We start from the raw sequence: 23,889 nt of genomic DNA on the forward strand, positions 1-23,889 counted from the left end.
TTCATGGATAGGCAGAATCAATATTGGTAAAATGGCCACACTATCAAAAGTAATATATAGATTCAGTGAAATCGCCATCAAAATAACAACAACATTCATCACAGAACTAGAAAAAAAATTCCTAAAGTTAATTTGGAAGAAAAAAAGAATATAGCCGAAGCAATTCTAGTGCAATTCTAAGCCAAAAAAGTGAGGTATCATAATACATGACTTCAAATTACACTACAGAACTATAGCAACAAAAATTGCAGGATAAAGAAGGCTGCTAATTCTGTTTCAAAGCATCTCTGAGCCTGCCAAGTAGAAAACATGAGCAAAGCTCACCCTCCTGAGCTGAAAGAATTTATGGACAAGAAGTTATCATTGAAATTAAATGGTAGCAGACAAGTCCAAGGAATATTGCAGGAATTTACCCCTTTATGAATCTTATGATAGATGAATGTGAGAAGATGGGAACTAGTGGGCAATAGAACAATATTGGAAGGGTGGTAATAGCAGGAAATAGTATCATCATGTTAGAAGCCTTTGAATAAGTATAAATAATGGTTGTTCAGCAGAGAAATCTGTGTCCCTTCTCCAGAGAACCTGTTTAACTATGACATAAAAATTGGGTCATGTACATTTTTATATTAAAACTTTTTCTTAAATAAACTTTTTAATAGCAAAACAAAACAAACCAAAACACTGCAGCATAGTGGTATAAAAACAGACACATAGGCCAGTGATACAGAATAGAAGACACAGAGACAAATCCATTCATCTACAATCATCTGATCCTTGAAAAAAGTGCCAAAAATATATTAGAGAACAGATATCCTTTTTAATAAATGATGCTTGAAAATCTGGTTATCCATATGTAGAAGAATAAAACTAGAACCTTATCTCTCATGCTGCACAAAAATCAAAATGGACCAAAGACCTAGGAATTTGACCAGAAACTATGCAACTCCTAAAATAAAATGTAGGATCAACACTCCAGCATAGAGGTATAAGCAAAAACTTTCTCAATTCAGGAAATAAAGCTGAGAGTTAATAAATGAAATGGTGTCAAATTAAAAAGCTCCTGAACAGCAAAAGAAACAATCAAGAATGTAAAGAGAGAAAATATAGAAGGAGGAAAAATCCTTGCTAGCTCCTCTTCTGACAGAGAATTTATATTGAGAATACTAAAAAAACCCCCTCAAAAACCCAATTAATAAATGGGCAAATGAATTAAACAGATACTTTTGAAAAGAAGAAATACAAATGGCCATCAAATACATTAAAAAAAAGTTCCAACATCATTAGCAATTAAGGAAATGCAAATCAAAACTAACTTGAGACCCAGAGTTTGAGGAGGCTGAAGCAGGAGAACTGCAAGTTTGACACCAGCAACTTAGCAAGTCCCTGTCTCAAAATAAAAAATAAAAAGTCAATCAGGCGGTATAGTGATACCAAGACTTCAACTATACTACAGAGCAAATAGTAACAAAAACAGCATGGTACTGGTACCAAAAACAGGCGGGATGGACCAATGGTACAGAATAGAGGACACAGAAACCAATCCACAAAACTACAACTATCTNAATGGAGGGAGGACCCTCATTGTTATACAAAAATTACATATAAGAGGTTGTGAGGGGAATGGGAAAATAAACAAGGAGAGGAAATGAAATTATAGTAGATGGGGTAGAGAGAGAAGATGGGAGGGGAGGGGAGGGGGGATAGTAGAGGATAGGAAAGGCAGCAGAATACAACAGACACTAGTATGGCAATATGTAAATCAATGGATGTGTAACTGATGTGATTCTGCAATCTGTATATGGGGTAAAAATGGGAGTTCATAACCCACTTGAATCAAAGTGTGAAATATGATATATCAAGAACTATGTAATGTTTTGAACAACCAACAATAAAAAATAAAAAATAATAAATAAAATTAAATAAAAAAAAATAAAAAGTCGTGGGAATATAGCTCACTGTAAAACACCCTTGGGTTAAATCCTCAGTACCAAAACCAAAACAACAACAAAAAACACACACACAAAGAAAAAACAAAAAGTTACACTGAGATTTCATCTCTTACTAGTTAGAATGGCAGTCATTAAGAATACAAACAATAGGGCTGGGGATGTGGCTCAAGCGGTAGCAAGCTCGCCTGGTGTGTGTGTGGCCTGGGTTCCATCTTCAGCACCACATACAAACAAAGATGTTGTGTCCGCCAAAAACTAGAAAATAACTATTAAAAAATTCTCTCTCTCTCTCTCTCTCTCTCTCTCTTTTAAAAAAAAAGAATACAAACAATAATAATTGCTAGAGAAGATGTGGAAAAAAGGAACACTTTTACACTCTTGGTGGGACTGTAAATTAGTACAACCACTATGAAAATCAGTATGGAGTCTCCTTAAAAGACTAGACATGGAACCATCATATGACCCAGCTATACCACTTCTCAGTATTTACCCTGAAGAATTAAAGTCATCTTAGTAGAAGGATACATGCATACCTATGTTTATAGCAGCACAATTCACAAGAGCCAAACTATGGAAATATGTCACTTTGCATGGTTTACCCTAATGTTGCATCTTTGGGGGCCCTACATGTCCTAGTGGCCTTTAAAAGGAACACAGAAACAGCTACATTGAAGGAATCCTCACAGATATTTATATAGCAGAAAAACATTTTATAGGAAAAAAATGGAAGAAAGAATCTGGCCTAGTCCCAAACTATTCTGAATTATGAAGAAAAAAAAAAAGAATGGTAAATTGAATTTAGAGATACAAAGGTAGACAGAACATGATGAGAAAAAAATTGAGCCAAAAATACTCTGGTGAGATTATAATTAAAAAAATAAAACAGCATTCCATTCCTATTATAATGTTGAGAAAGCTTTCAAATCTGAACTAGTGTGTATTATTAGAGCTTACTCTATCAACTATTGTAGTTCAAAAAATGTGGAGTATCATATAGTCTAAATTTGGCAACTGCTATAGGCTAGAACAAAGATCATAGAATTCTAGAAATTTCTGCAAGTTGTTAAGTATTTGAGTTCTAGAGAATGTTGATGTTTAGGAAGAGATCAACTCTAAAGATACAGAAATTTGGTGTCTTCTGCCAATGTTCCCACACCTTGCTCCTATCAATATTTCTATGACTTCTTTATAAAGAATGTTTTAAAAACAAAGATTTTTTGCATTAGACTTTGGAAAGTATGCAAAATCTATAGAGAAGTGACTGCTGGCTATATGCAGTTCAGCAAATAGCACCTACAAGCTGTACAGAAAAATATGGATTTACAAACTACTCTCATATTCATTACATAAATGCCTCAAGAAAAGTATGTTAGTTATTATCAAACCCATTTTAGAGATGAATAAACTGAGGCTCCAAAAGATTAATGAATTACTTGAAGTCTCTTTTATTCAATGCTTATTTATTTAGTTGTAGTTAAACACAATATCTTTATTTATTTATTTTTATGTGGTGCTGGGGATCGAACCTAGGGCCTTGCCCGTGCTAGGCGAGTGCTCTATCGCTGAGCCATAACCTGACCTCAATGCTTTTTCTATTATAGTAAATAAGCATCTACATTTTTTCTTGGGTAATTCATGTTAAACAGGACAATGGACACGTGTAAACATTAAAGAATCTAATAGCTCTATGTATTAGGTCTACAAAAATGATAGTTTATCTTAATATTATGTCTGTCAGAGAGAAACAACTTTGACATCTGAAAGGCTGGGATAAAGCTCTGTACAGGTCACATAAACTGATCAACTCTGCTTCACAGTCACTCTGGAAAGCCAAAACCACATCAAGGAGAAATGATATGCAGTAGAACTCTGTCCACTGAGGGACAACAATTTTTGTAACCAATTCCTTCTCTGTTTTATTCTTTGCTACAAGGTAAGGCTGAACAGGTACAGATCACTAGAACATCCTCTTAGCTCAGTCAGAGATTCAGGAATTTGGGCTGGTGAGAATGTTGGCATAGAAAGTTCGTTCCTTTTTTCTGTTTATCAAGGGCTTCTGTAAATTTGGCAGTAAAGAGAGGGAAACAGAAAGTTTCCATCTACTGTAGCAAGAAAATATCACTGTCCCCATAAGAAATGTGGCTACATCATCAACTAAAAAGTGCTCTTACTGTGAGCCACCAACACATGACAACACAAATGCCTTACCACAACTCTGCATATGTTGTGGTTTAGATGTGTCCCCCAAAAGCTCAAGTGTGAGACAATGCAAGAAAGTTTAGAGGTAAAATGATTGGGTTGTGAGAGTCTTCACCTAATCAGTATGTTAATCCCCTGGTAGAGATTAAATGTAGGCAGGCAGGGTGTGGCTGGAGGAGGTGGGTCATGGGGGACATGTTTTTGGGGTACATATTTTGCCTGCGGCAAGGAGTCTCTTTCCGCTTTCTGGTACTATACCCTGAGCCGCATTCCGCTGCTTCACTCTTCTGCCATGTCGTGCTGCCTCACCTCAGATCCTGAAGAATGGAGTTGGCCATCTATGGATTAAGACCTCTGAAACTGTGAGCCCCTAAATAACCTTTTTCTCCTCTGATTGTTCTTGTCAGGTCCTTTGGTCACAGTGGCAAAACAACTGATTAAAACAGAATACGGATCATTGCTGTGACTAACCTAACCATGTGGTTCAGACACTTTTGGAATTTTGACAAGTTTAGAGATGCAAGTTGGAAAAGCTTTACAATGTTTTAAGTGGAACTTAATGGGCAACGCTGGTGGGAGCTCAGAAGAATAGACTGCTGACAGGACTACGGACAGCAAAGATAGGATTCATGATGTTTCAGAGGAAAAGGAAGACCCTACTGGAAACTGGAGTAGAGGTCTTTCATGTTACATTTTGGCTAAGAAGTTATCTGCAATTTTCCTGTGTCCTGAGACTTTCTGTGAATCTAAATTTAAAGAGGATATACTTCTTAATTTGGTAGAAGAAATTTCTAGGCAGCATAGTATTCAGGTGGTGGCATGGATATTGCTGGTGGCTTTTAGCCAAGTTTATTGTGCTAATCAGAAGAGGAAAGCAAACCAGAAAGATCTCGAAAACTTGGGAGTTTTGCCAGAAGAGTGAGTAAAACTGAGGCTAGACAACAGGAAAGATGGCTTGAGGGCAATTCAATAATAGGCAAGACTGCACCCATCTCAGGCTCAAGGGTATAAAAGTAAAAATTTCTTTGAGCATAGACTAGTGGGGCACCCTGCTTGTATAAGAGAGCCTAGAATTTTTTTGTATCAGGGATTGAACTCAGGGGCACTCAATCATTGAGCCACATCCCCACCCCGAATTTGTATTTTATTTAGAGACAGGGTCTCACTGAGTTGCTTAGCACTTCACTTTTACTGAGGTTGGCTTTGAATTCGTGATCCTCCTGCCTCAGCCTCCTGAGCCACTGGCCACTGTGCCCGGCCTAGGACGTTTTTCACCATGCTTAGCCACTCAGGCACTCAAAAGCTGCTGCAGCCAGGATCCTTGGAGGCTTCTGTTCAAGGTGGTCACATTAACCACGTGCTGCTGGTTCTGCCATAATGCAGAATGGTGGAGTTACGGGGTCATGGAGGTGTCCACTGAGATTTCAAAGGAAGGCCTGGGAGGCCAGGCAAAGTGCAGCAGGGTTGAAGTCCCTATGGGCAGCCCCTATGAGGGTGATGTATGGAGATGTGAGAAAGCCAAAGCTGCAGCAGAGACCCCCAAGATTAAAAAAATGGCAGCAATGTAGAACCTCTGCCTAGGAAACTGCAAGAATTGAGCAAAGACAGGCCAACAGAGAGGACATAGAGGCTGCAACCAGCAAAGCTATAGGGGCAGAGCTGTACAATCTTTGGAGAGAATGTCATCATGCCATGTGCCCCAGCTGCTAGACATGGAGCTATAGGAATTGTTTATCCTTCTAGCTGGATTTTAGTCTTACTTTGGTCACATCCTTTCTTTCTATGCTCCCATTTCTTCCTTTTGGAATGGAAATGTTTACTATGTGCCTTTATAAACAGGATACATGTAACTCACTTTCAATTTTTGCAGAAGCTCATGCTAAAGTTTGCCTTGAGTCTCAGAGAATACTTTGGACTTGAACTTTCGGGCAATCTTGGAATTGTCGAGACTGTGGGGACTCTTGAAAAATGGACTAAATGTATTTTGCATCGTAAGATTGGCATAAGCTTTTGGAGGCCATGGGCAAAACGTTATGGTTTGGATTAGGTGTCCCCCAAAAGCTCACATGTAAGACAGGGCAAGAAGGTTTAGAGGTGAAATGATTGGGATATGAGATACCTAAATTAATCCTGCTAGAGATTAAACCAGTGTTAACTGTAGGAAGATAGCGTGTGGCTTGAGGAGGTGGGTCCCTGGGGGTGTGCCTTTGGGGTTTACATTTTGTCCTTGTTGAGGAGAGCTTTCTCTGCACCCTGGGTTGTTCCCAGCTGCTTTCCTCTGCTACACTCTTTAGCTACTATGTTCTGCCTCACATTGATCCCTGAGGAATGGAGTTAGCCATCTATGGGCTAAGACCTCCGAAACTACGAGACCCCAAATAAACTTTTTTTTCTTTATGGTTTCTTTTGCCTTTTTAACTTTTTCTCCTCTGACTGTTCTTGTGAGGACCTTTGGTCACAACAGCGAAAAAGCTGACTAAAACAGATCTGTAGATTAGAGGAAAGGGAACATAGGGTGGGAGGAGGAGAGGTAAGGTGGAAGTACTGGGGACTAAATTAGAGCAAATTAAATTCCATGCTTTTATAATTATGTCAAAATGAATCCTAAAGTTATGTATAATTAAAAAGAACCAATAAAAATTTTTAAAAAGATTTAACCTAGACTATCTGCTTACTAAGTCATTATGAGTTATTTTTCTTCTTCCTTTACTATTAAATATTAGGATATTAGAATTACTGTTGTCAATGTGAGAGGTAACAAACTTTCTGGATTAAATGTTGTTTTATTCATAATACTATTCTGACTCTTCTAATTTTGTACAGCATTCTATTCATTCTATCCCATCTATTGTTGTATAGCATCTACAACAATATTCTGACTCTCTAAAAATAGAATATAAAAAAGAAATGTACAGTTGGATAGGGTGGTGGATGCCAGAAATCCCAAGAACTCAGGAGGCTGAAGCTGGAGGATTGCAAGTTTGAGGCCAGGCTGGCCAACTTAGTGAGGCCCTAAGCAACTTAGCGAAACACTATCTCAAACAAACAAATGAACAAACAGACAAAAACATACACAGAGGAAACCATATTATCTGGCAATTTGCTATCCACACAACACCAAAAATTATTATTCAACAAGTATCTGGCTGCTTCTTGATGATTTAAAAGCCATAAAATAGATTTTAAGACAAAGAATATTCCTGGAAAGAGGGTTATTTCAAAATGACAAATAGGTCAGTTTATTAGGAGGACACAGCAATCATAAATTGGTAAGCAATCAACCTAAAGCTTAATGCTACATGAAAGAAAAATTGACAGAATTCATGGGACAAACAAGAAAACCCCCAATTAGAGTGGAAGATTTTAATATTCCTCTCTCTGAAATTAATAGAAAGAACCCTCCTGCCCAAATTTCAGGGAAGACATAGAAGATCTAAAAAACTCTACCAACCACCCAGAACTAACTGATTCTTATACATCTCAGTCAACAACCAAAGAATACTATTTATTTTAAGTGAACAATGGTATGTTCATCAAAACAGATCATATTCTGGGCCATGAAACAACAGCATTAATCTCCAGGATATACAAAGAACTCAAAAAACTTAACACCGAAAAAGAAATAAACCAATCAATAAATGGGCAAAGGAAAAGTCTCAAAATGTAAAATAATTAAAATACTACAATGTATGTTCTTTAATCAAGTGGTATTAAAGGAGTGTCAAAAGATTTAAAGAATTTTTTTTTTTTTTTGGTGGTACTAGGAATTGAACCCATGGGCAGCCCTTTTTAATTTTGAGACAGGGTCTTTTTAAATTGCCCAGGTTGGCCTAGAACTTGTTATCATTCTGCTTCAGCTTCCCAAGTAGCTGGGATTATAGGCATGTGCCACAGCACCTGGATTAACAGGTTTATTTGAGCAGACAGCATTCATGAATTAGGTAGTGCTAGGTGGCAAACAGTTGGGAACTCTGAGGAGGATGTAAGACTGGAAGACGCCGCACCACACGACACAGATCACCAAAGAGGTTTCCACTTTATTACAAAAGGCTGTGTGTTTATATAGGTCTAAGGAGAGGTCGCAGGGCTGAGGTAGATAACAGGTCGCCCGTTTATTGGCAAGCTCTTCCATATGTCAGTTCCGGAGCCCAAGAAGTTAATTCTAATTGGGGCTAAGGCTTCCCACCAGCAGGGTTTGAACACTGGCGCCGGCGGGAACGTTTCGCGCCAGTGAAAGAAACAAAGAGGAGAAAGGGGGTCGTTAGATGCCATGCTGGGGTTTTTCTCTGGGGTGCTGCTACCGTTATATGTTTTCCCAATAGAGGGGACCGGAAAGCTTTTGTAAGGTGAAAGTGGATGCAAGGCAAAGAACATATCTGGTTGGTAAAAGAGGAACAGCAGCCTTACTGGTTTGTTTTTTGCAGTGCTGGGAATACAACTCAAGGGCCTCACATGTGCTAGGCCAGCCAGGGCTCTCATCCACTGACCTATAATTCTAAACCTTTATTTGGATCATTCTTGTGGAAAGTGCCAAGTTTTTTTTTTTAACAGATACAAATTTTTATACCTTTATTTATTTCTTTCTATATATATATATATTTTAGTTGTAGATGGACACAATACCTTTATTTATTTATTTAGTGGGGCTGAGGATAGAACCCAGTGTCTCATGAGTACCAGGCAAGCACTCTACCACTGAGCCACAACCCCAGCCCTATACCTTTATTTTATTTATTCATTTTATGTGGCGCCAAGGATTGAGCCCAGTGCCTCCCATATGCTAGGCAAGAGCTCTACCACTGAACTACAATCACAGCCCCTCCTAGTTAGAGGTTTGTTGGGCAGTTTCTGATTGGTTAAGCTTAGTTATTGGAAAATCCCTGGTCAGGGGTTAGTTGGTGGCTTTTGACTGGCCTAAAAATATTTTATTTAATTATTCAATTAAAATTGACCTTTTATATTAGACTGATTTCTGATTTGCAAATGTAGGGACCCAGGGTGCTAGAGTCACTTCAGCCTAAAGGCCTCCTAATATATTTTATTTTTAATATCAGAAGTCAGTAACAATAAGACATCTAGGAAAAACCGAACATTTTTGAAACTACAATAGATATGTTTGGTACAGAGGCATATGCCTACAATCCCAGCTACGTGGGAAGCTAAGGTAGGAGTCTGAGGCCAGCCTGGACAACTTAGTGAAATCCTTGTTAGATAGGAGTTAGCAATGGGCAGTGAAATGTGAACCAATAACAGCAGGGTCACAGGGTTTCTTTGAATTGCCTTTAGTAAACAATCAAGTAACTTGTAGAACAACAGGTACACTAATCCTGAATAAACAGGTGGAAACAAAGGGAGCCAGTCAAGAAATATTTCAAGAAAGAAAAATTGATGTGGTTAACTCCTGGCACGGTCTATTAAGGTCACTGTAAAGTTAGAATTTACAGCAATAGGTTTCTCACCATATTTCAGAAGGGAAATTTCTTCAGTAGCCCAGGAACACTAAGGTAATGTCACTGACCTCAAAACCCATATTACCATAGATTCACTTGTGGATGAAGCTCCCTTGAATAGGATGGTTGCCATGATAGTTCTGGAGGGTACCAACTAGAGTCAAAAACTCCCCTTCACGATGTGGAGGAGGAGTTAACATCTGATTGGTAAAAACTGATGAAGAAGGTGGAACTCAGTTTTCCTGGCAAACATTAGGCAGTAATAAATTTGGAAGCAGCATTATGTCCTTAGTTGTTCCTTTGTGAAAGAGAACTCTCTGCTTGAATCTTACTATCACTCTTAATATCTGCTAAATAAATAGTCCACAGCAGCTGATTACTCTCATTCCTTCCATCAAAGCACTGGATCCAGAGGAAAGACGGCCAATAATGCATACTTTGCTCTCTGTTCATCCCACTAACAGGAAATATACTTGTTTTATAAAGTGGTCCATATAACTTTTTCATCTAGAATTTTGCTTTAAATTTAACTAAGATAAAAAACAAAGCAAAAACCACGCCTGTAATCCCCAGCAGCTCAGAAAGCTGAGGCAGGAGGATCCCGAGTTTGAAGGCAGCCTTAGCAATTTAGCGAGGCACTTAGCAACTCAGTGAGACCCTATCTTTAAATAAAACAAGAAAAAGGGCTGGGGATGCCGTCCAGTGGTTAAGTGCCCTGAGTTCAATCCTGGTACCAAAAAAAAAAAAAAAAAAAGAAAGAAAGAAAAAAAGGCGAATGGCAGTTTTATCCATTTTGAAACCTTGAAAAATCTTGAACTATTCACTTGGTAGAGGTAAACATTTCTTCACTGAGAAAAGTGTTTCAAATTATTCAGTGAATATTTTCAATATATTTTGCCAGATAATTAGCATTACTTCTCGTTTTTTAATTAAAACATTTTCATTGTAGTAAGATACATGTAATAGAATTTCCCATCTTAACCACTTCTAACTAAGATTCAGTAGTGCTAAGTATACTCACACTGTTGTAACATCATACCCCAGAATATTTTCATCTTGCAGCATTGAAACTCTATATCCATTAACAACTTATTTCCTCTGTAATTTAAGTTTTTTAAAAGTACTTTGTGTCCTGAATAAAATGCATCCAGGGATTATAATTATTTGAGGCAAGTGCATTTGTAGTTTACTAAGCCTAAAATATATTATCAGAAACATATTTCTACTCAGTAGGATTTTAAGGAGTTTCTTACCGATACTCTTCATTAATTTTTTTTTTTTTCAGTGCTAGGGATTGAACCCAAGGTCTCTCACATGCTAGGCACACACTCTACCATTGAGCAATATCCCCAGCATCCCCTTCATTTTTAAAATTTAATTTTGACCTGGGCTGGCCTCAAATTTGTGATTCTCCATTGTTGGGATTTTAGTGTGGGCCACAGCTCTACTTCCTTAGTTTTAAATTGGATATTCTTATGGAAATATTCTTAGGGGAGAAGAGATATCTATTTTTAAGTTCCTGGCTGAAACCCATATAACAAAAGGCAGATTAGTAAGAGTAAAGCATTCAAATTTATTTAATATAAATTTTACATGACACAAGGAGCCTTCAGAAAGACATCTCACCCCCACCACCAAACAGGGAACTTTGTATATTGTTATGATGTCTGATGAAGACAGTTCTGTGGTGGAGAAACTTGATTGGAAGACAAAGTGACCCTTGAGTGATAAAATGGGGGAAGGGGCTCAGTGAGGTCTATTTGTTTTTCCCTGTGTGCCTCTGTCATTCAAGATAAAAGGATATTACTTTCCTCCAGGTAAGTACCCCTAGAATGAAGGTTTTATGACCTACTTTAGAAGGTCAGAGAGTTCTTTTATGGCATGGTTCAGGGGAGAAGTGCAGGGGAAGGTCAGATAGACCTTCCTGTTGCTTCTGTTTTCTCAAATGCCAAGATGCAATATTTTTGGGCAGCATGTCCTAAATGTTATCATTTATTCTCCTTCCTCCTATAATTACTATAAGCATAAAGGCATTACAACTTCTTTAAACAATGCTTCTGGTTAGGTTTCCTTGTTAGAGGTGGATCAAGCTTTGGCTTAATCAGATAACATCTAGGTTCAAATCTGGCTTCTACTACTACTTACTGGCTATATGAACTTGGGTAAGTTAGCCAAGTTCTCTGTAGCTTAATTTCCTAACTAGTAAAATACTGAGAATGGTGTCTATCTCCTGGGATTGTTGTACTGACTGAATAAGAATATGCTTATGATATATCCATACACTTACAATTTGGCTCATAGCAGGATTCTTTAAACAGCAACTCTCAGTATTACCCATCATTTAGTTTCAATTCCCTAAAGTCCTTGTCAAAAAATTCCTTTTCCAAAAGTTGTTTTTGATTTCGACACAAGTTTAAGCTGCTTGGAATAGGGGTTGGGGAGCACATCCAAACTGTTTATGTGTTCCAGTGTACACTAATAAAGGTAAGAAACAGTATCCACTAAGAAGGAAGGGACTACTGAGCGACTTACTGAAGATGGAGTGCAGAGAGTGGGAGGAAGCTTAGTCACAGTAACAACGGAGGACAGAATTTTGAGACAGCTAATGAGAACCCAGGATGAAAGGATTAGGAGTAAAGGGAGTAGAACCCTCTGGAAAGCAGGAAAAACAGAAAGACATGAGGATTTTATTTTTATTGGGGGGGTGGGGGGTGAGGGAATTCTGAGAATCCTGATAGGCTGAAAGCAGGTTTCTAGGACAAAGAAAAAAAACTAGTTTGAGACAATTTGGAGGACAGAAGCCAGGACAAGCTATTAAAGGGAAATAAGGTGGTACAAGGATAATCTGAATCCAGAGCTGAAGACTAAAAAGCTCTCACTCTATCCTCCTATTTAAAGAGCCAAAAAGGCGGGCACAGTGGTTCACACCTATAATCCCAGTGGCTCCGGAGGCTGAGGCAGGATGATTATGAGTTCAAAGCTAGCCTCAACAATGGTAAGGCACTAAGAGTGGTTGAGTGCCCTTGAGTTCAATCCCAGGTACAAAAAAACAAAAAAACAAATATATGTATATATATAAAAGGAACAACAAAAAAAAGAAAGTAGAGAGGGAAGGAGGGAGAAAAAGGAGTAGGTATCATGCTAGAAGTGGCCAATGTTATGGTTTAGATATGAGATGCCCCCACAAAAAACTCTTGTGACAGATGATGCAGGAAAGTTCCCAGGTGAGGTGATTAGATTATGAGAGCTGTAATATAATCAATGGATCCAGCCATTTGGTGGATTAATGATCTGAAAATACTACTGTATTGGTGGTAACAGCAGGAAGGTAGGATGTGGTTAGAGAAAGTAGGTCCCTGGGCAGGAGCTTTCGGGTTTCTATTTTGTCCCTGGTGTCTTCTCTCTCTCTCTGCTTCCTGGCTGCCCTGAGTTGAGCAGCACTCTTCCTCTATTCTTTCTGGCTATGATTTGCCCTACATTGCACCCAGAACAGTCAGCCTGTGTCTTCATGTTAAAGGAATTTACTAGCTAACTTTGAAGGAACAACCATGCTACACAAAGGCACTGTTTTAAGCACTTTCTATTACCTCATTTGATCATCAATCAGTCCTATGAGGCTTATGTATTATCCTGATTTTACAAATGAAGAATCATTGGTGATTTGGAACTAGGTCCAACACCTGCATCCTGAGAAGGACCCCAAAGCATGAGAACAAGCCCAGGAAGCAATCAGCTGAGAGGACAGTGACTCAGACAAGGTCTAAGGGAAGCCAACTACTAATAAAACTCAATTTGTAGCTGTTCATGTGAACCCCTCAAGTGTATATTTTGTCTATTTGAATTTTGGGTACCCTATAGTAAGGTAGAAGTATGAGTGGGGGCTAATCATGAAATGAATGAAAAGAAACACACCTGTTTTAGCTGATTGGTTCCCCTTCTGACTCCTACATGTTATGTGAACCACAGGTTACTAGAATAAAAATTCCTACCGAAAATACATTCAGTTAACAAATGAAAAAGATTTCTAAATTATCCTCACTCCATTTTACTTAGCATGAAATGATAGGAGCCAGATTCTGGACTTCATTATGATCTTCCTTTAAGTTTATCTAAGTTCTTTTGTTTCTAGATACTTTTCCTATCTCCCCTTTCTACATTTCCCTTTCTTGTACTAGTAATGCTGACTTTAAAGTTCATTGTCAATTTTATTCTCTTGGTTTCGATGTAAACTACTTTTTCTACTCTGGATTTCATGAATTTGGAAGTTAATTATATCTACATATATATGTACACATACTATTCAAATTGCATATAAATATGTTTTAATCTGAAGGCCTATTAAAACTATGCATTGTTCCAGATACCAGGAATACGAAAGTAAACATAAAAGACCCTATCTTGGCTGGGGGGTAGCTCAGTGGTAGAGTATGTGCTTAGCATAAATGTATTAGGCCATGGATTCAATACTCAGTACAAAAACTAAAATGAAACAAGACAAGTTCCTATCTTTACAGTGCTTACATTCCATAGTAAAGGAAGAAGAAAGTAGAAAGAAGAAAGCATTAATTAAAGAGATAAGAGTGTAGTGTGCGTAAGCTAAGTTAGACAGAAAATCTATGCTCTGAAGCTCCCTGTTGGGTTAGCTAAGGCCAGATTTGCACCACTGCTTGAGATTCTAGGAATAAGCAATAATGTTACTGCTATGGGCTGAATGTTTGTGCCCTCCCAAATGTGTATGTGGAAATCCTAATCTCTAATGTGTGTCCAGAGATGGGGCTTTGTGAGGTAAGTATACCATGAAGGTGGAGTCCTCATTATGGAATTAATGCCCTTGTATGAAGAAATATGAAAGAATCTGCTTCCTTTCCCCACCAATGAGAAGCTTGCCATCTGCAAAGCTAAAAGCAGGCCCTTGGGGGCTGGGGATATAGATCAGTTGGTAGAATGCTTGCCTAGCATGCACAAGGCCCTGGGTTCAATCCCCAGCACCACCAGCAAAAAAATAAAAAAGCAGGGCCTCACTAAGAACTCAATGGTGATGGCATCCTAATCTCAGACTTCCAACCTCCAGAAATAAATGTTTATTGTTTAAATAACTCCATCTATGATAGATGTAATAAGCCTAAATTAAGTCAGCTACATAATAACTCCTCAGTAAATCAGTTAAACAGATTTCTGGGTTTAGATTACATTAGACCTAATGTAATTAGGTTGTTAAATGATTATTAAATCCTGCTGAAATTCTACTTAGCGAATACCTAAGAGGAATGTCTGAAAAGAGCAGAAGGAACCATGAGAGAAAGCTGACTGCATTTCACATGGATTTTTCTTAGGCTGAGGGCAGAGAAGAGGCTATATCATTCTTTTTAAGTGGAGGTAATCCTTGGTCTGAGCATCTTAGGAGGGTTTCTTGACAGTTAATTATTTTAAAGACAATGTCACTGACTAAATATCTTTTATGCAGGTGTGTACCACTTTATAGGGAATTTCTTTTTTTTTTAAATTTTTATTTATTTTTATTGTTTAATTTTCGGCAGACACAACATCTTTGTGTGTATGTGGTGCTGAGGATCGAACCCGGGCCGCACGCATACCAGGCGAGCACGCTACCGCTTGAGCCACATCCCCAGCCCCTATAGGGAATTTCTTTACAAATTTCAAGGTGTTTTTCCAAGGGGAAAAAAATCTCAACATATAGAAGATCAAACTTTTGGTGATGAAACAGAGATATAATTGCTGATATTTCTTTGCTATTTTTTTTTAATTGTAGTTGTGGATGGACAGAATGCCTTTATTTTATTTGTTTATTTTTATGTGGTGCTGGGGATTGAACCCAGTGCCTCATGCATGCTAGGTAAGTGCTCTACACTAAGTTACAGCCCCAGCCCTACTCTTTCTTTTATTGGCAGCCACTAGTCCCTTTCCAGACCGCAGAAATGGCTGGGGACCTTGAGTCACAACTTTCAAATCTATTTTGCATTCTTACTTATAAAATGAGGGCACTGGACTAGATATAATAATAATAATAACAACAACAACAACTAACATTTACTAAAAACTTACATTTCCTCTAGATAGAGCTAATGTTGATGACAACAGCAACAATAAAAATAGTAACAGACATACTGAACTTGTTGGGTAAATACTGTTCAAAGCATTTACATTAAGCTAGGAATTTATCTAGCAACCCTCTGTGCCAGGTACTAAAAATCTCATTTTTGTAGATAAAGAAACTGGAGTTTAGAGAGTTTAGGTCACTTTCCCAAGGCCATTGGGTAGGTGAAGGAGTCTAGATTCAAAGCTGTGCAGTTTGGTAGCAGAGACATTTCTCTCACAACTCATCTACTTCTTAAAACCAGTACCACCTTAAAGATGAGAAATCAAAGTACAGAAAGGTTGCATGCCTTGTCCAAAGTCGTACATAATAGGTGGGGATGTAAGGATTTGAACCTGGGCATTCTGTTCCAAAGCCTACACTCTGAACCCTTACCCTAGCTACACTACCTTCCATGAAATGGCCTCACTGCAAAACCCCTTTCAGCTCTGTAATTCTATGATTCTCTTTCCCATATGAGTATTGGTTATCTTTGGTAAGACTCATACTTTGCAAGTAATTGGTGTACTGCAAAAATGTTTTAGTTGCAAAACTTTAAGGTCTTAAGTTTGACACAAGAATCATCAATTGCAAATTTGAAATTAAGGTGAGAAAATCTGTTCTCTGTAGAATTAGCAGAAACAAGAGAATGAAATTGGATACCAAGTCAAAACTCTGCAGTGTTTTAGGGGTTACTCATGCATTACTTAAGTAAAATTGTTATCACATAATGATTTTTGTAGCATATTTTAGAAAGTTTGAAAGACTAGATCATGGGAATTCCAGCTATGACCAACTAACGGCAATTGCACTGTGTTAAACCAATGGCAGTAACAGTTTCATTCAGTAAGCTCAATAATATAATAATTAGAAAAAGTAAAATCAAGAGCATCTGAACTCTTGCTAGGAGTTATTCTATTCTGGTAAAAGAAAAAGTAAAATAGACACTTTTTGGAACAAATGTTCCAAACAAATGTGATGGTTTGTTCACTTTTCAATCTCCAAGGAAAGTTATCTAATGGATCTTCTTTCTCAGAACATTAACATGTTTCTTCTGATTCACTAGAAAAAGCGAATGCAAGAAAAATATCAACCTGTTTATGTATGTGGGGGAGGAGCTTCCTTCTGAGACAGGCCAAGAAACTCCCATATTCCTCCAAATGGACAAGGCAGAACCATGTTCATTCCTGAGAAACAAGTAAGCTACATTGTATGGCTCCTTTATGGCTGATGATGTCACATATGTATTCCTGTAGGGTGGCAGAAAAAGACAACCAGAACACTGATTGTCTTAGTTTTAATTTTCTCTGGTAGGTAGTACTTGAACCCAAAGAGCTTCTTGGTCGATACTGTGTATTTCACCTTCATTTGCACCCACAGGATAAAGCTGTTTGGAAAGCTGCCCATCTCAGAGTTTATGGCCCATTTCCACAACTTACCTCTCCATCCTCTTTGGCTGTGTTCAATAGTTAAAAGGGCTACATAAGACCATAGCATTTTAAGCAGTTTAACATCAAGACACAGACATTTCAGGGAGAACTGACTTCAAAACAGTGAGATCATCAATTAGCATCAGCAGTGAATTCAGGGAGTGCAAGGCCACCAATATGTGTGAAGTTATTAATCATAATTATTACTTTTCTAAGAAAAGGATTTCCTTAGTCAAACCTCAAGGGCATCAGATCAAAGGGTGATACTACCACATCTGGACCATATTTTCTAGCCAATTGGCCTAGAAAAGAGAATCTAGACAGTGTCCTGGCAACTGTTGAACACAGCAGCGTTCTATGAAAAGGGAAAATAATTCTTTAGACTGACTTCTAAAAAGTCTTCCTTTACTTCTTTGCTCCTCCTCATTTTTAGGGAAAGTTTGAAAGCAATGTCAAAGCCTGAGGGTGTGTTCTAGGTACTGACCCTGAGAATTCGGAGTACTCTTCTATAGGCAGAAGCAAAAGGAATAAAGTGTGGTTCACAATCCACTTAAAAAAAAATGGACTATGTATTTAAAATTAATTATCATAAGAAAGACATCTCAAACCCAGGCTATTTGATCAATTTTCTATTGCCAGTTTGATTTAAGTATAAACCTAACCAGGACACTGTGAAGGTAATTTATTAACAAAATCATTACTAGAGAAATTTAGTCATATGCCCTGGAAGTTCTCCCAAAAATGTATAGAAAGAAATTGTAAAAGTGACTATTAACACACATAGAAAAAAAAAACAACACAAAATCCACCCCACTATGTCAAATCCACAGCAATACACACAGGAATCATGTAAAATAGAAAAAAACAGAAAGCATACCAAAGGATTTCATAAATTATACAGAAACAAGATGTGAGAATGATTGTGTAAAAAGAAAAAATGAAAACAAACAAAAATCACTTCTTTAGTTAAGGAAAGCTGTTTCTCACCGTTCTGAACAAAATGGCTGAACTAAGAGCATCTGATTGGCTATGCCCATATACCCTCCTCCTCATCCTATGGGGAGAGATGACAAAGGGAACAATGCCCCGGGGCAGCATGGGAATGAAAAAGAGTTGGTTAGTATTAAAACAAAGACAAAGACATAATGTAGCAGAAAAGAAGTTCTTAATTCTTTTTTTTAAATTTTAGATTCTAATCCTCTGAACTCTTGAAATTAGTAATTATTTTATCATTACAGTTCTGTCTTCCTGCCTTTCTCAAATGTTGTCTCTTGGTAATATTATCCAGCTGAGATTGTTTTTTTCTTTCCTTTATGTTATGCCTTTTCTTTTTTCACCTCTGTGCCAACCACCCCTCCAATTCTCTGTTGTTTCATGGGAAGGATCTAACATGCATCTTAGATATGCTGGCATAAATACAATTCTAGGTATTAGGAAGCAGGCAGAGAAAGCAAAGTGATTTCTTGGCAGGGAAGGACTGCTGACATCAAGCAGACCATTCTCCATTTTGCTTTAATTAAAGACTTCCCTCTAAAACATAAGGTGGGCTTCAATTGGCTTAGTACATGTCAACATATTAGGACTATACTTTCTGAATTTCAGAAATAATAGCAATTTGGCTATCACTGCTACTTTCATCTGCAGTATTTCTGCTACTTCTCTTAGGACAGTGCCATAGCTGTCATTTATGGAGATGTTTAGCAGGGGAGTTTTTTGTGACTCTTTAGTCATATGGATGTAATTACTTGATTATTTTTTTTCCCCTTAGCCATACATTTAAAATGGGTGTGATGGAGATGTTGAAATCCGAGTTTTGGCTATGGGATATGAGGTAATCTGTTCACCACTCTCCCCCATCCATCACTTTCAAGATTTTGGGAGAGTTCCCTTCTTCTAAAAAACTAGAATTGAATATGGCTTCCTTTAGGCACATCAATGTCTCTTCTGCATTGATGTGAAATTGAAGGCAACGATTTTCCTTGAGAATGACATGTTAGAGGGAACTGCCAGGAAATGGAGTGAAGAAACTTTCACTTTTAATGGGTGATGAGCTGAGATTTCATAATCTGCAATTAAATAGAAGTAACCTCTACACTAAGTTGTGCCTCACTGAGCTTACAAAGAGAGTCTTGTTTTTCTAACAAGGCATTGTTATTTAATAAAAAAAGCAGGACTTTTTTCCCCTGTGCAATTCAAGGATTCCTTGTCATTTTCAAATTTTTCAAGAACCTGCTTTTAAAAAATTCAGAATCATCAACTTCCTATGTGGAAATTGAGTCTGTGTTTAAAAAAAATGTGAAGGAGTTTTCAAACCTGAATTAGATACTTACTTTTCTTTTTCTACTTTGTACCTCAGAAACTGCAGCACACTAGTACAAAATACATCAAAAAAAAGGTGTGGTTTTTTTTTAAAAAATAAAATATTCAGGGGAAATCTTACCTGGTCTGGGGAGGGCTTATGATTTGTTTGATTGGAATGGGAGGACTTGAAGTGGTCGTCTTCGTAGTTATCGGCCATTAGCTTCATTCGATTTTGTGTCTGAGGAAATGATTCATAAGGTTAAATTTAGACAAATCTCCTAATGACACACTATAAAGCAATAAGTACCTTAAGAATTGCATAAGGATAAAATAAACCCCATCTTCAATGAAATCAATTAAACAGGATTTCTGAGATCACTGGAACGAGTTTAGGCACTGTTATGGACAGAATTGTGTAACCTCCAAATTTATATACTAAAGCTCTAACCTTCAATGTTACTGCATCTAGAGATAGGATCTTTTTCTAGGGGAAGGGGGAATACTAGGTGTTGAACACAGGGGTGCTTTACTGCTGAGCTATGTCCCTACTCTTTTCAGATTTTGAGACATTGTTTTGCTAAGTATGATCTGGGCCACCATGTTTGGGGGAGATAAGGTCTTTAAAAGGCTATTAAGGTTAAAGAAGTCATAGGGTAAGCCAATATGACAGTGGCCCTATAAGAACAATAGAGAGGTCCATCTCTTCTTAGTTTTTTGCCATGTGAAGAAACAGAGAGGAAGAGGCCTCTGCAAGCCAGGAATAGAGCTCTCATCAGGAACTGAATCAACAGAAACCTTGATCTTAAGACCTCCCAGCCTTCAGAACTGTGAGAAAATAAATTTCTATTGGGTAAGTTACCTGATCTATGGCATTTTGTTTGGTTTCTTGAGCTAATGAAGACAGGTACCCAAATTGGTACTGGAATTTTTTGAGAGGCAACATACCCAAATCAAGCATTTATTTATACAGTGCTTTTTATTTTGAAATAAAGACTGGATTCTACTATATATAGGACTCTAACTTTATTTTTTACTTTATGATATATAGGACACATATTTCCATGTTACTATTATAAGAATCTATACATCTTTTAAAACACCTATTCAATTTTTTGAATGTTATAGAACATATAAACCACAAATATCAGGGGAAAATTTATCATTATTTTTAAGTGAAATAATTATATAATCATCTAGAAAGTTCAAAAGAATCATTTGTAAAATTATCACCAACTTACTATAGAGTTCAATGATCAGACAGAAACTACATATATAAAATTCAATAGCTTTTCTTTATATCATCAAGTGATACTTCAGGTTTTGAAAATCAAATATTCTAAAATCTTTCTCCTCAATCTTAAATCAAAAGATTAATATCCCATTGCCATTTCTCCATGTTTACCAAAAAGGAGGAATGCACTGGTTATTCTATGTGATTGGTTAATTTAAGCCCTGAATAAACGAATAATATACTGAACATTTTAGAAAATCATTTCACCAAGTATGCAATTCAAAAAATGCAGAGTACACTGTGCATAAAGTTAAACCCTAATATATGTTGAAATTCTAATATATATTGCACTAATAAAATATTATAAATACTTGAAGTTTTAAAGTATTAAAAATTACTATTATCTGAAAAATAAAGTTAAAAAGAAAGAAAAATTACCTGTGATTCCTCTAATCTGTGATAATCACTATAAATATTTACATATATCCATTTTGTTTCTTCTCTGAGAACATAAAAAGGTACACGTTCTTCTGATTTTTCTATTTCTGGTCTATTTCTATTCTACAATGTTACTTTAAAAATTATGGTATTTTAGGGGCTTGCGTTGTGGCTCGGTGGTAGAGCACTTGCCTCATATGTGTGAGGGGCTGGGTTTGATCCTCAGCACCACATTAAAAAAATAAAGATATTGTGTCCATCTATAACTTAAATTTTTTTTAAAATTATGGTATTTTATAGTTTATATTTATATCTATAAGGACGTGTTGTCCCTTCACCAATTTTATTTGGTCAAAATTTAGTAATCTTAGGGTTATGGTTATTTAGTGGTAGATCACCTGCCTAGCATGTATGAGGCACTGGGTTCGTTCCTCAGCACCACATAGAAATAAATAAAATAAAGGTATTGTGTTCATCTACACCCCCCCCCCAAAAAAAAGTAACATTCTTTAAAAAATTAGGTTATTCTTTAACAATTTTTTTTAGAAACATTACAAAAATTTGATTTAGTTTCATGAAGAAGTTTACAGAGATACATAACGATGACTGGGCAAGCAAGTACTCTAGAGTCAAACTGCTTGGTTTGAATTCTGGCTGTACCTATTATTAGCCTGGGCAAATCACTTAAATTCTCTGAGCCTGAGTTTTCTTACCTTTAAAATGAGAACAACTTAGAAATTTCATTCCTAGCATAAAATCAATACCCAATAAATTTTATTTATCAATCTTCATCATAACTATTTTTTCATGTCATTAAATATTATTTTAAAATCTATTTTTTTTATGGCTGCAGAGCACTCAGTTGAATGGAAGTTTAATGAGTCCCATATTGTTGGTCATTTAGGAGCTTTTTATTTTCATTTAATACATATATATATATATATATATATATATATACACACATATATATATATATATATATATATTTAGTTGTAGATGGACACAATATCTTTATTTTGTTTTTATTTATTTTTATGTGGTGCTGAGGATCAAACCCAGTGCCTCACATGTGTGAGGCAAGCACTCTACCACTGAGCCACAATCCCAGACCCTTAATGTATATTTTTAAACCAGTTCTTCCTCTAGTATGCAATGGTAACAAAGAAAATACAAATCAATAACTTATCTGCAATATCTAATCTCTCTTTTCTGGAATGGTCCCATGACCTTTGTTATGGTCTGAATGTTTGCATCCCTCAATGTGGTGGTAAGAAGAAGTGGGGGTCTTTGGGAAATGATTAGGTCACAGATTAATAACCTTATAAAAGAGGCCTGCAGGAGCTTGTTCATACCTTCTGGCATGTGAGGATGAAGCAAGAAGGTGCTATTAACAAAGCAGAGGGCAGATCCTCTCCAGACACCAAATTGGCTGAGGCCTTTGATCTTGGACTTCCCAGTCTCCAGAATTTTGGGCAATAAACTTCTATTGTTTATAAATCACTCACTCACTTATTTTGTTATAGTGGCCCAATTGGACTAAGACAACTTTGAATAAAAGTAGGGAATTTTTATTCTGTCACATGGTATTACATGACAAATGGAGTCTTCTGAAAAGTAGCTTTTAGAAGAGGGAGTGAAGGATAGAGGAAACAACACAGGCTCAATCCAGAAAGTGAGCAAAGCATCTGCATATCATTCATTTGCTTACAAAAGCTTTCCATTATAATTTTAATAGGAATGTATACTTGGCTAGTTACTTTCTTAGAGCATGAGACAATCTTTAATACTGATATCTAGCATTAAGTTAAAAAACTTAAAAAAGAAATTCAATAAAGCATGCACAAATCCATTTTCAAGCCAGAAAGTATTTCAAGTACTTCTTAGGAATGAGTATGTAAGCCTGAAGAAACCCATTCCAGTAGAAACCTAAGATCAAAGATTACTTATTTGATCCAAGTAAGCAAATATACAAATAGTCTTTAAGAACTTACTTTTCCTTCTAAAAGACATGACAATGATCAAAGTTTTGTGTTCCTAGGTTAAGTATTCAGAAATTGGTGCAAAGTCTGTTCCTTGCATAGTCATGATGCTGAGTACTAAATGTCTGACAGCTCCCACAGCATGAGATGTTACATAGATCATGTAAATGACTCTACTCTTGAGTTTTGCTCTTGTACTGCACTCTTCTCAAGATAAGACTGTCCAAGTGTCTTCACTTTTGAACTATGCCATGTACACATAGCTCAAACCCCCTTGTCCCAATGACATCAAGAAAAGAAAGGAAAGAAGGAAGAAAGGGAGGCAGGAAGGAGAAAAGAAAGGAAGGAAAATGAATAAACTTTATGAAATAAATGGCTTTAGTTATAAGTGTGTATCTATGTATTCAGGGCTACATAACCTCTCTGAGGAAAAGTAGTTTATTGTTTATTCTGTTAATCTTTTCTTCCAAGACTAAAATGTCAATGCCCAAACAAGGGGCTACAAAAGTTATATTTTGTAGAAAAAAATTTAGGCCAACAAAAAGGATAAGTTTATTATCTAAACCTGGGTTTTAAGAAAAGTCTGAATTTCAATTGGATTTATATTGTTGTTATTGGAAAAACTATGAGAGTTATAACAGACTAAAAAATATTTATTAATCCTTCAGTAGAGCCTTAAGGGACATCAGATTGAATCACTGCTAAAATTATTATCCTTCTAACAAACAAGAATATAAGGGTTGGGGCTGTAGCTCAGTGGCAGAGCACTTGCCTAGCATGTGTGAGGCCCTGGGTTTGATCCTCAGCACCACATT

At 36.9% G+C, this 23,889-nt stretch overlaps 1 protein-coding gene and 1 pseudogene across 19 annotated transcripts in view; one reads left to right on the forward strand and one right to left on the reverse strand.

Moving 5' to 3' along the window:
• The window catches only part of Erc1 (ELKS/RAB6-interacting/CAST family member 1), a 1,605,700-nt gene that overhangs the window by 57,838 nt on the left and 1,523,973 nt on the right, over nucleotides 1-23,889 (reverse strand). For 12 of the 19 annotated variants that reach the window (XM_048787497.1, XM_048787503.1, XM_048787498.1 and 9 more), the window contains one exon: nucleotides 19,566-19,664. In XM_048787497.1, coding sequence (XP_048643454.1) covers nucleotides 19,566-19,664 — 99 coding nt within the window. Of the gene's footprint in view, nucleotides 1-18,112; nucleotides 18,180-19,565; nucleotides 19,665-23,889 lie in introns of all 19 variants that reach the window. The other 7 variants (XM_048787507.1, XM_048787509.1, XM_048787513.1 and 4 more) reach the window with 1 other exon arrangement.
• LOC107154856 lies at nucleotides 127-737 on the forward strand (annotated as a pseudogene).

This window comes from Marmota marmota, unplaced genomic scaffold (assembly GCF_001458135.2).
Source record: "Marmota marmota marmota unplaced genomic scaffold, marMar, whole genome shotgun sequence".
Taxonomy (NCBI): domain Eukaryota; kingdom Metazoa; phylum Chordata; class Mammalia; order Rodentia; family Sciuridae; genus Marmota; species Marmota marmota.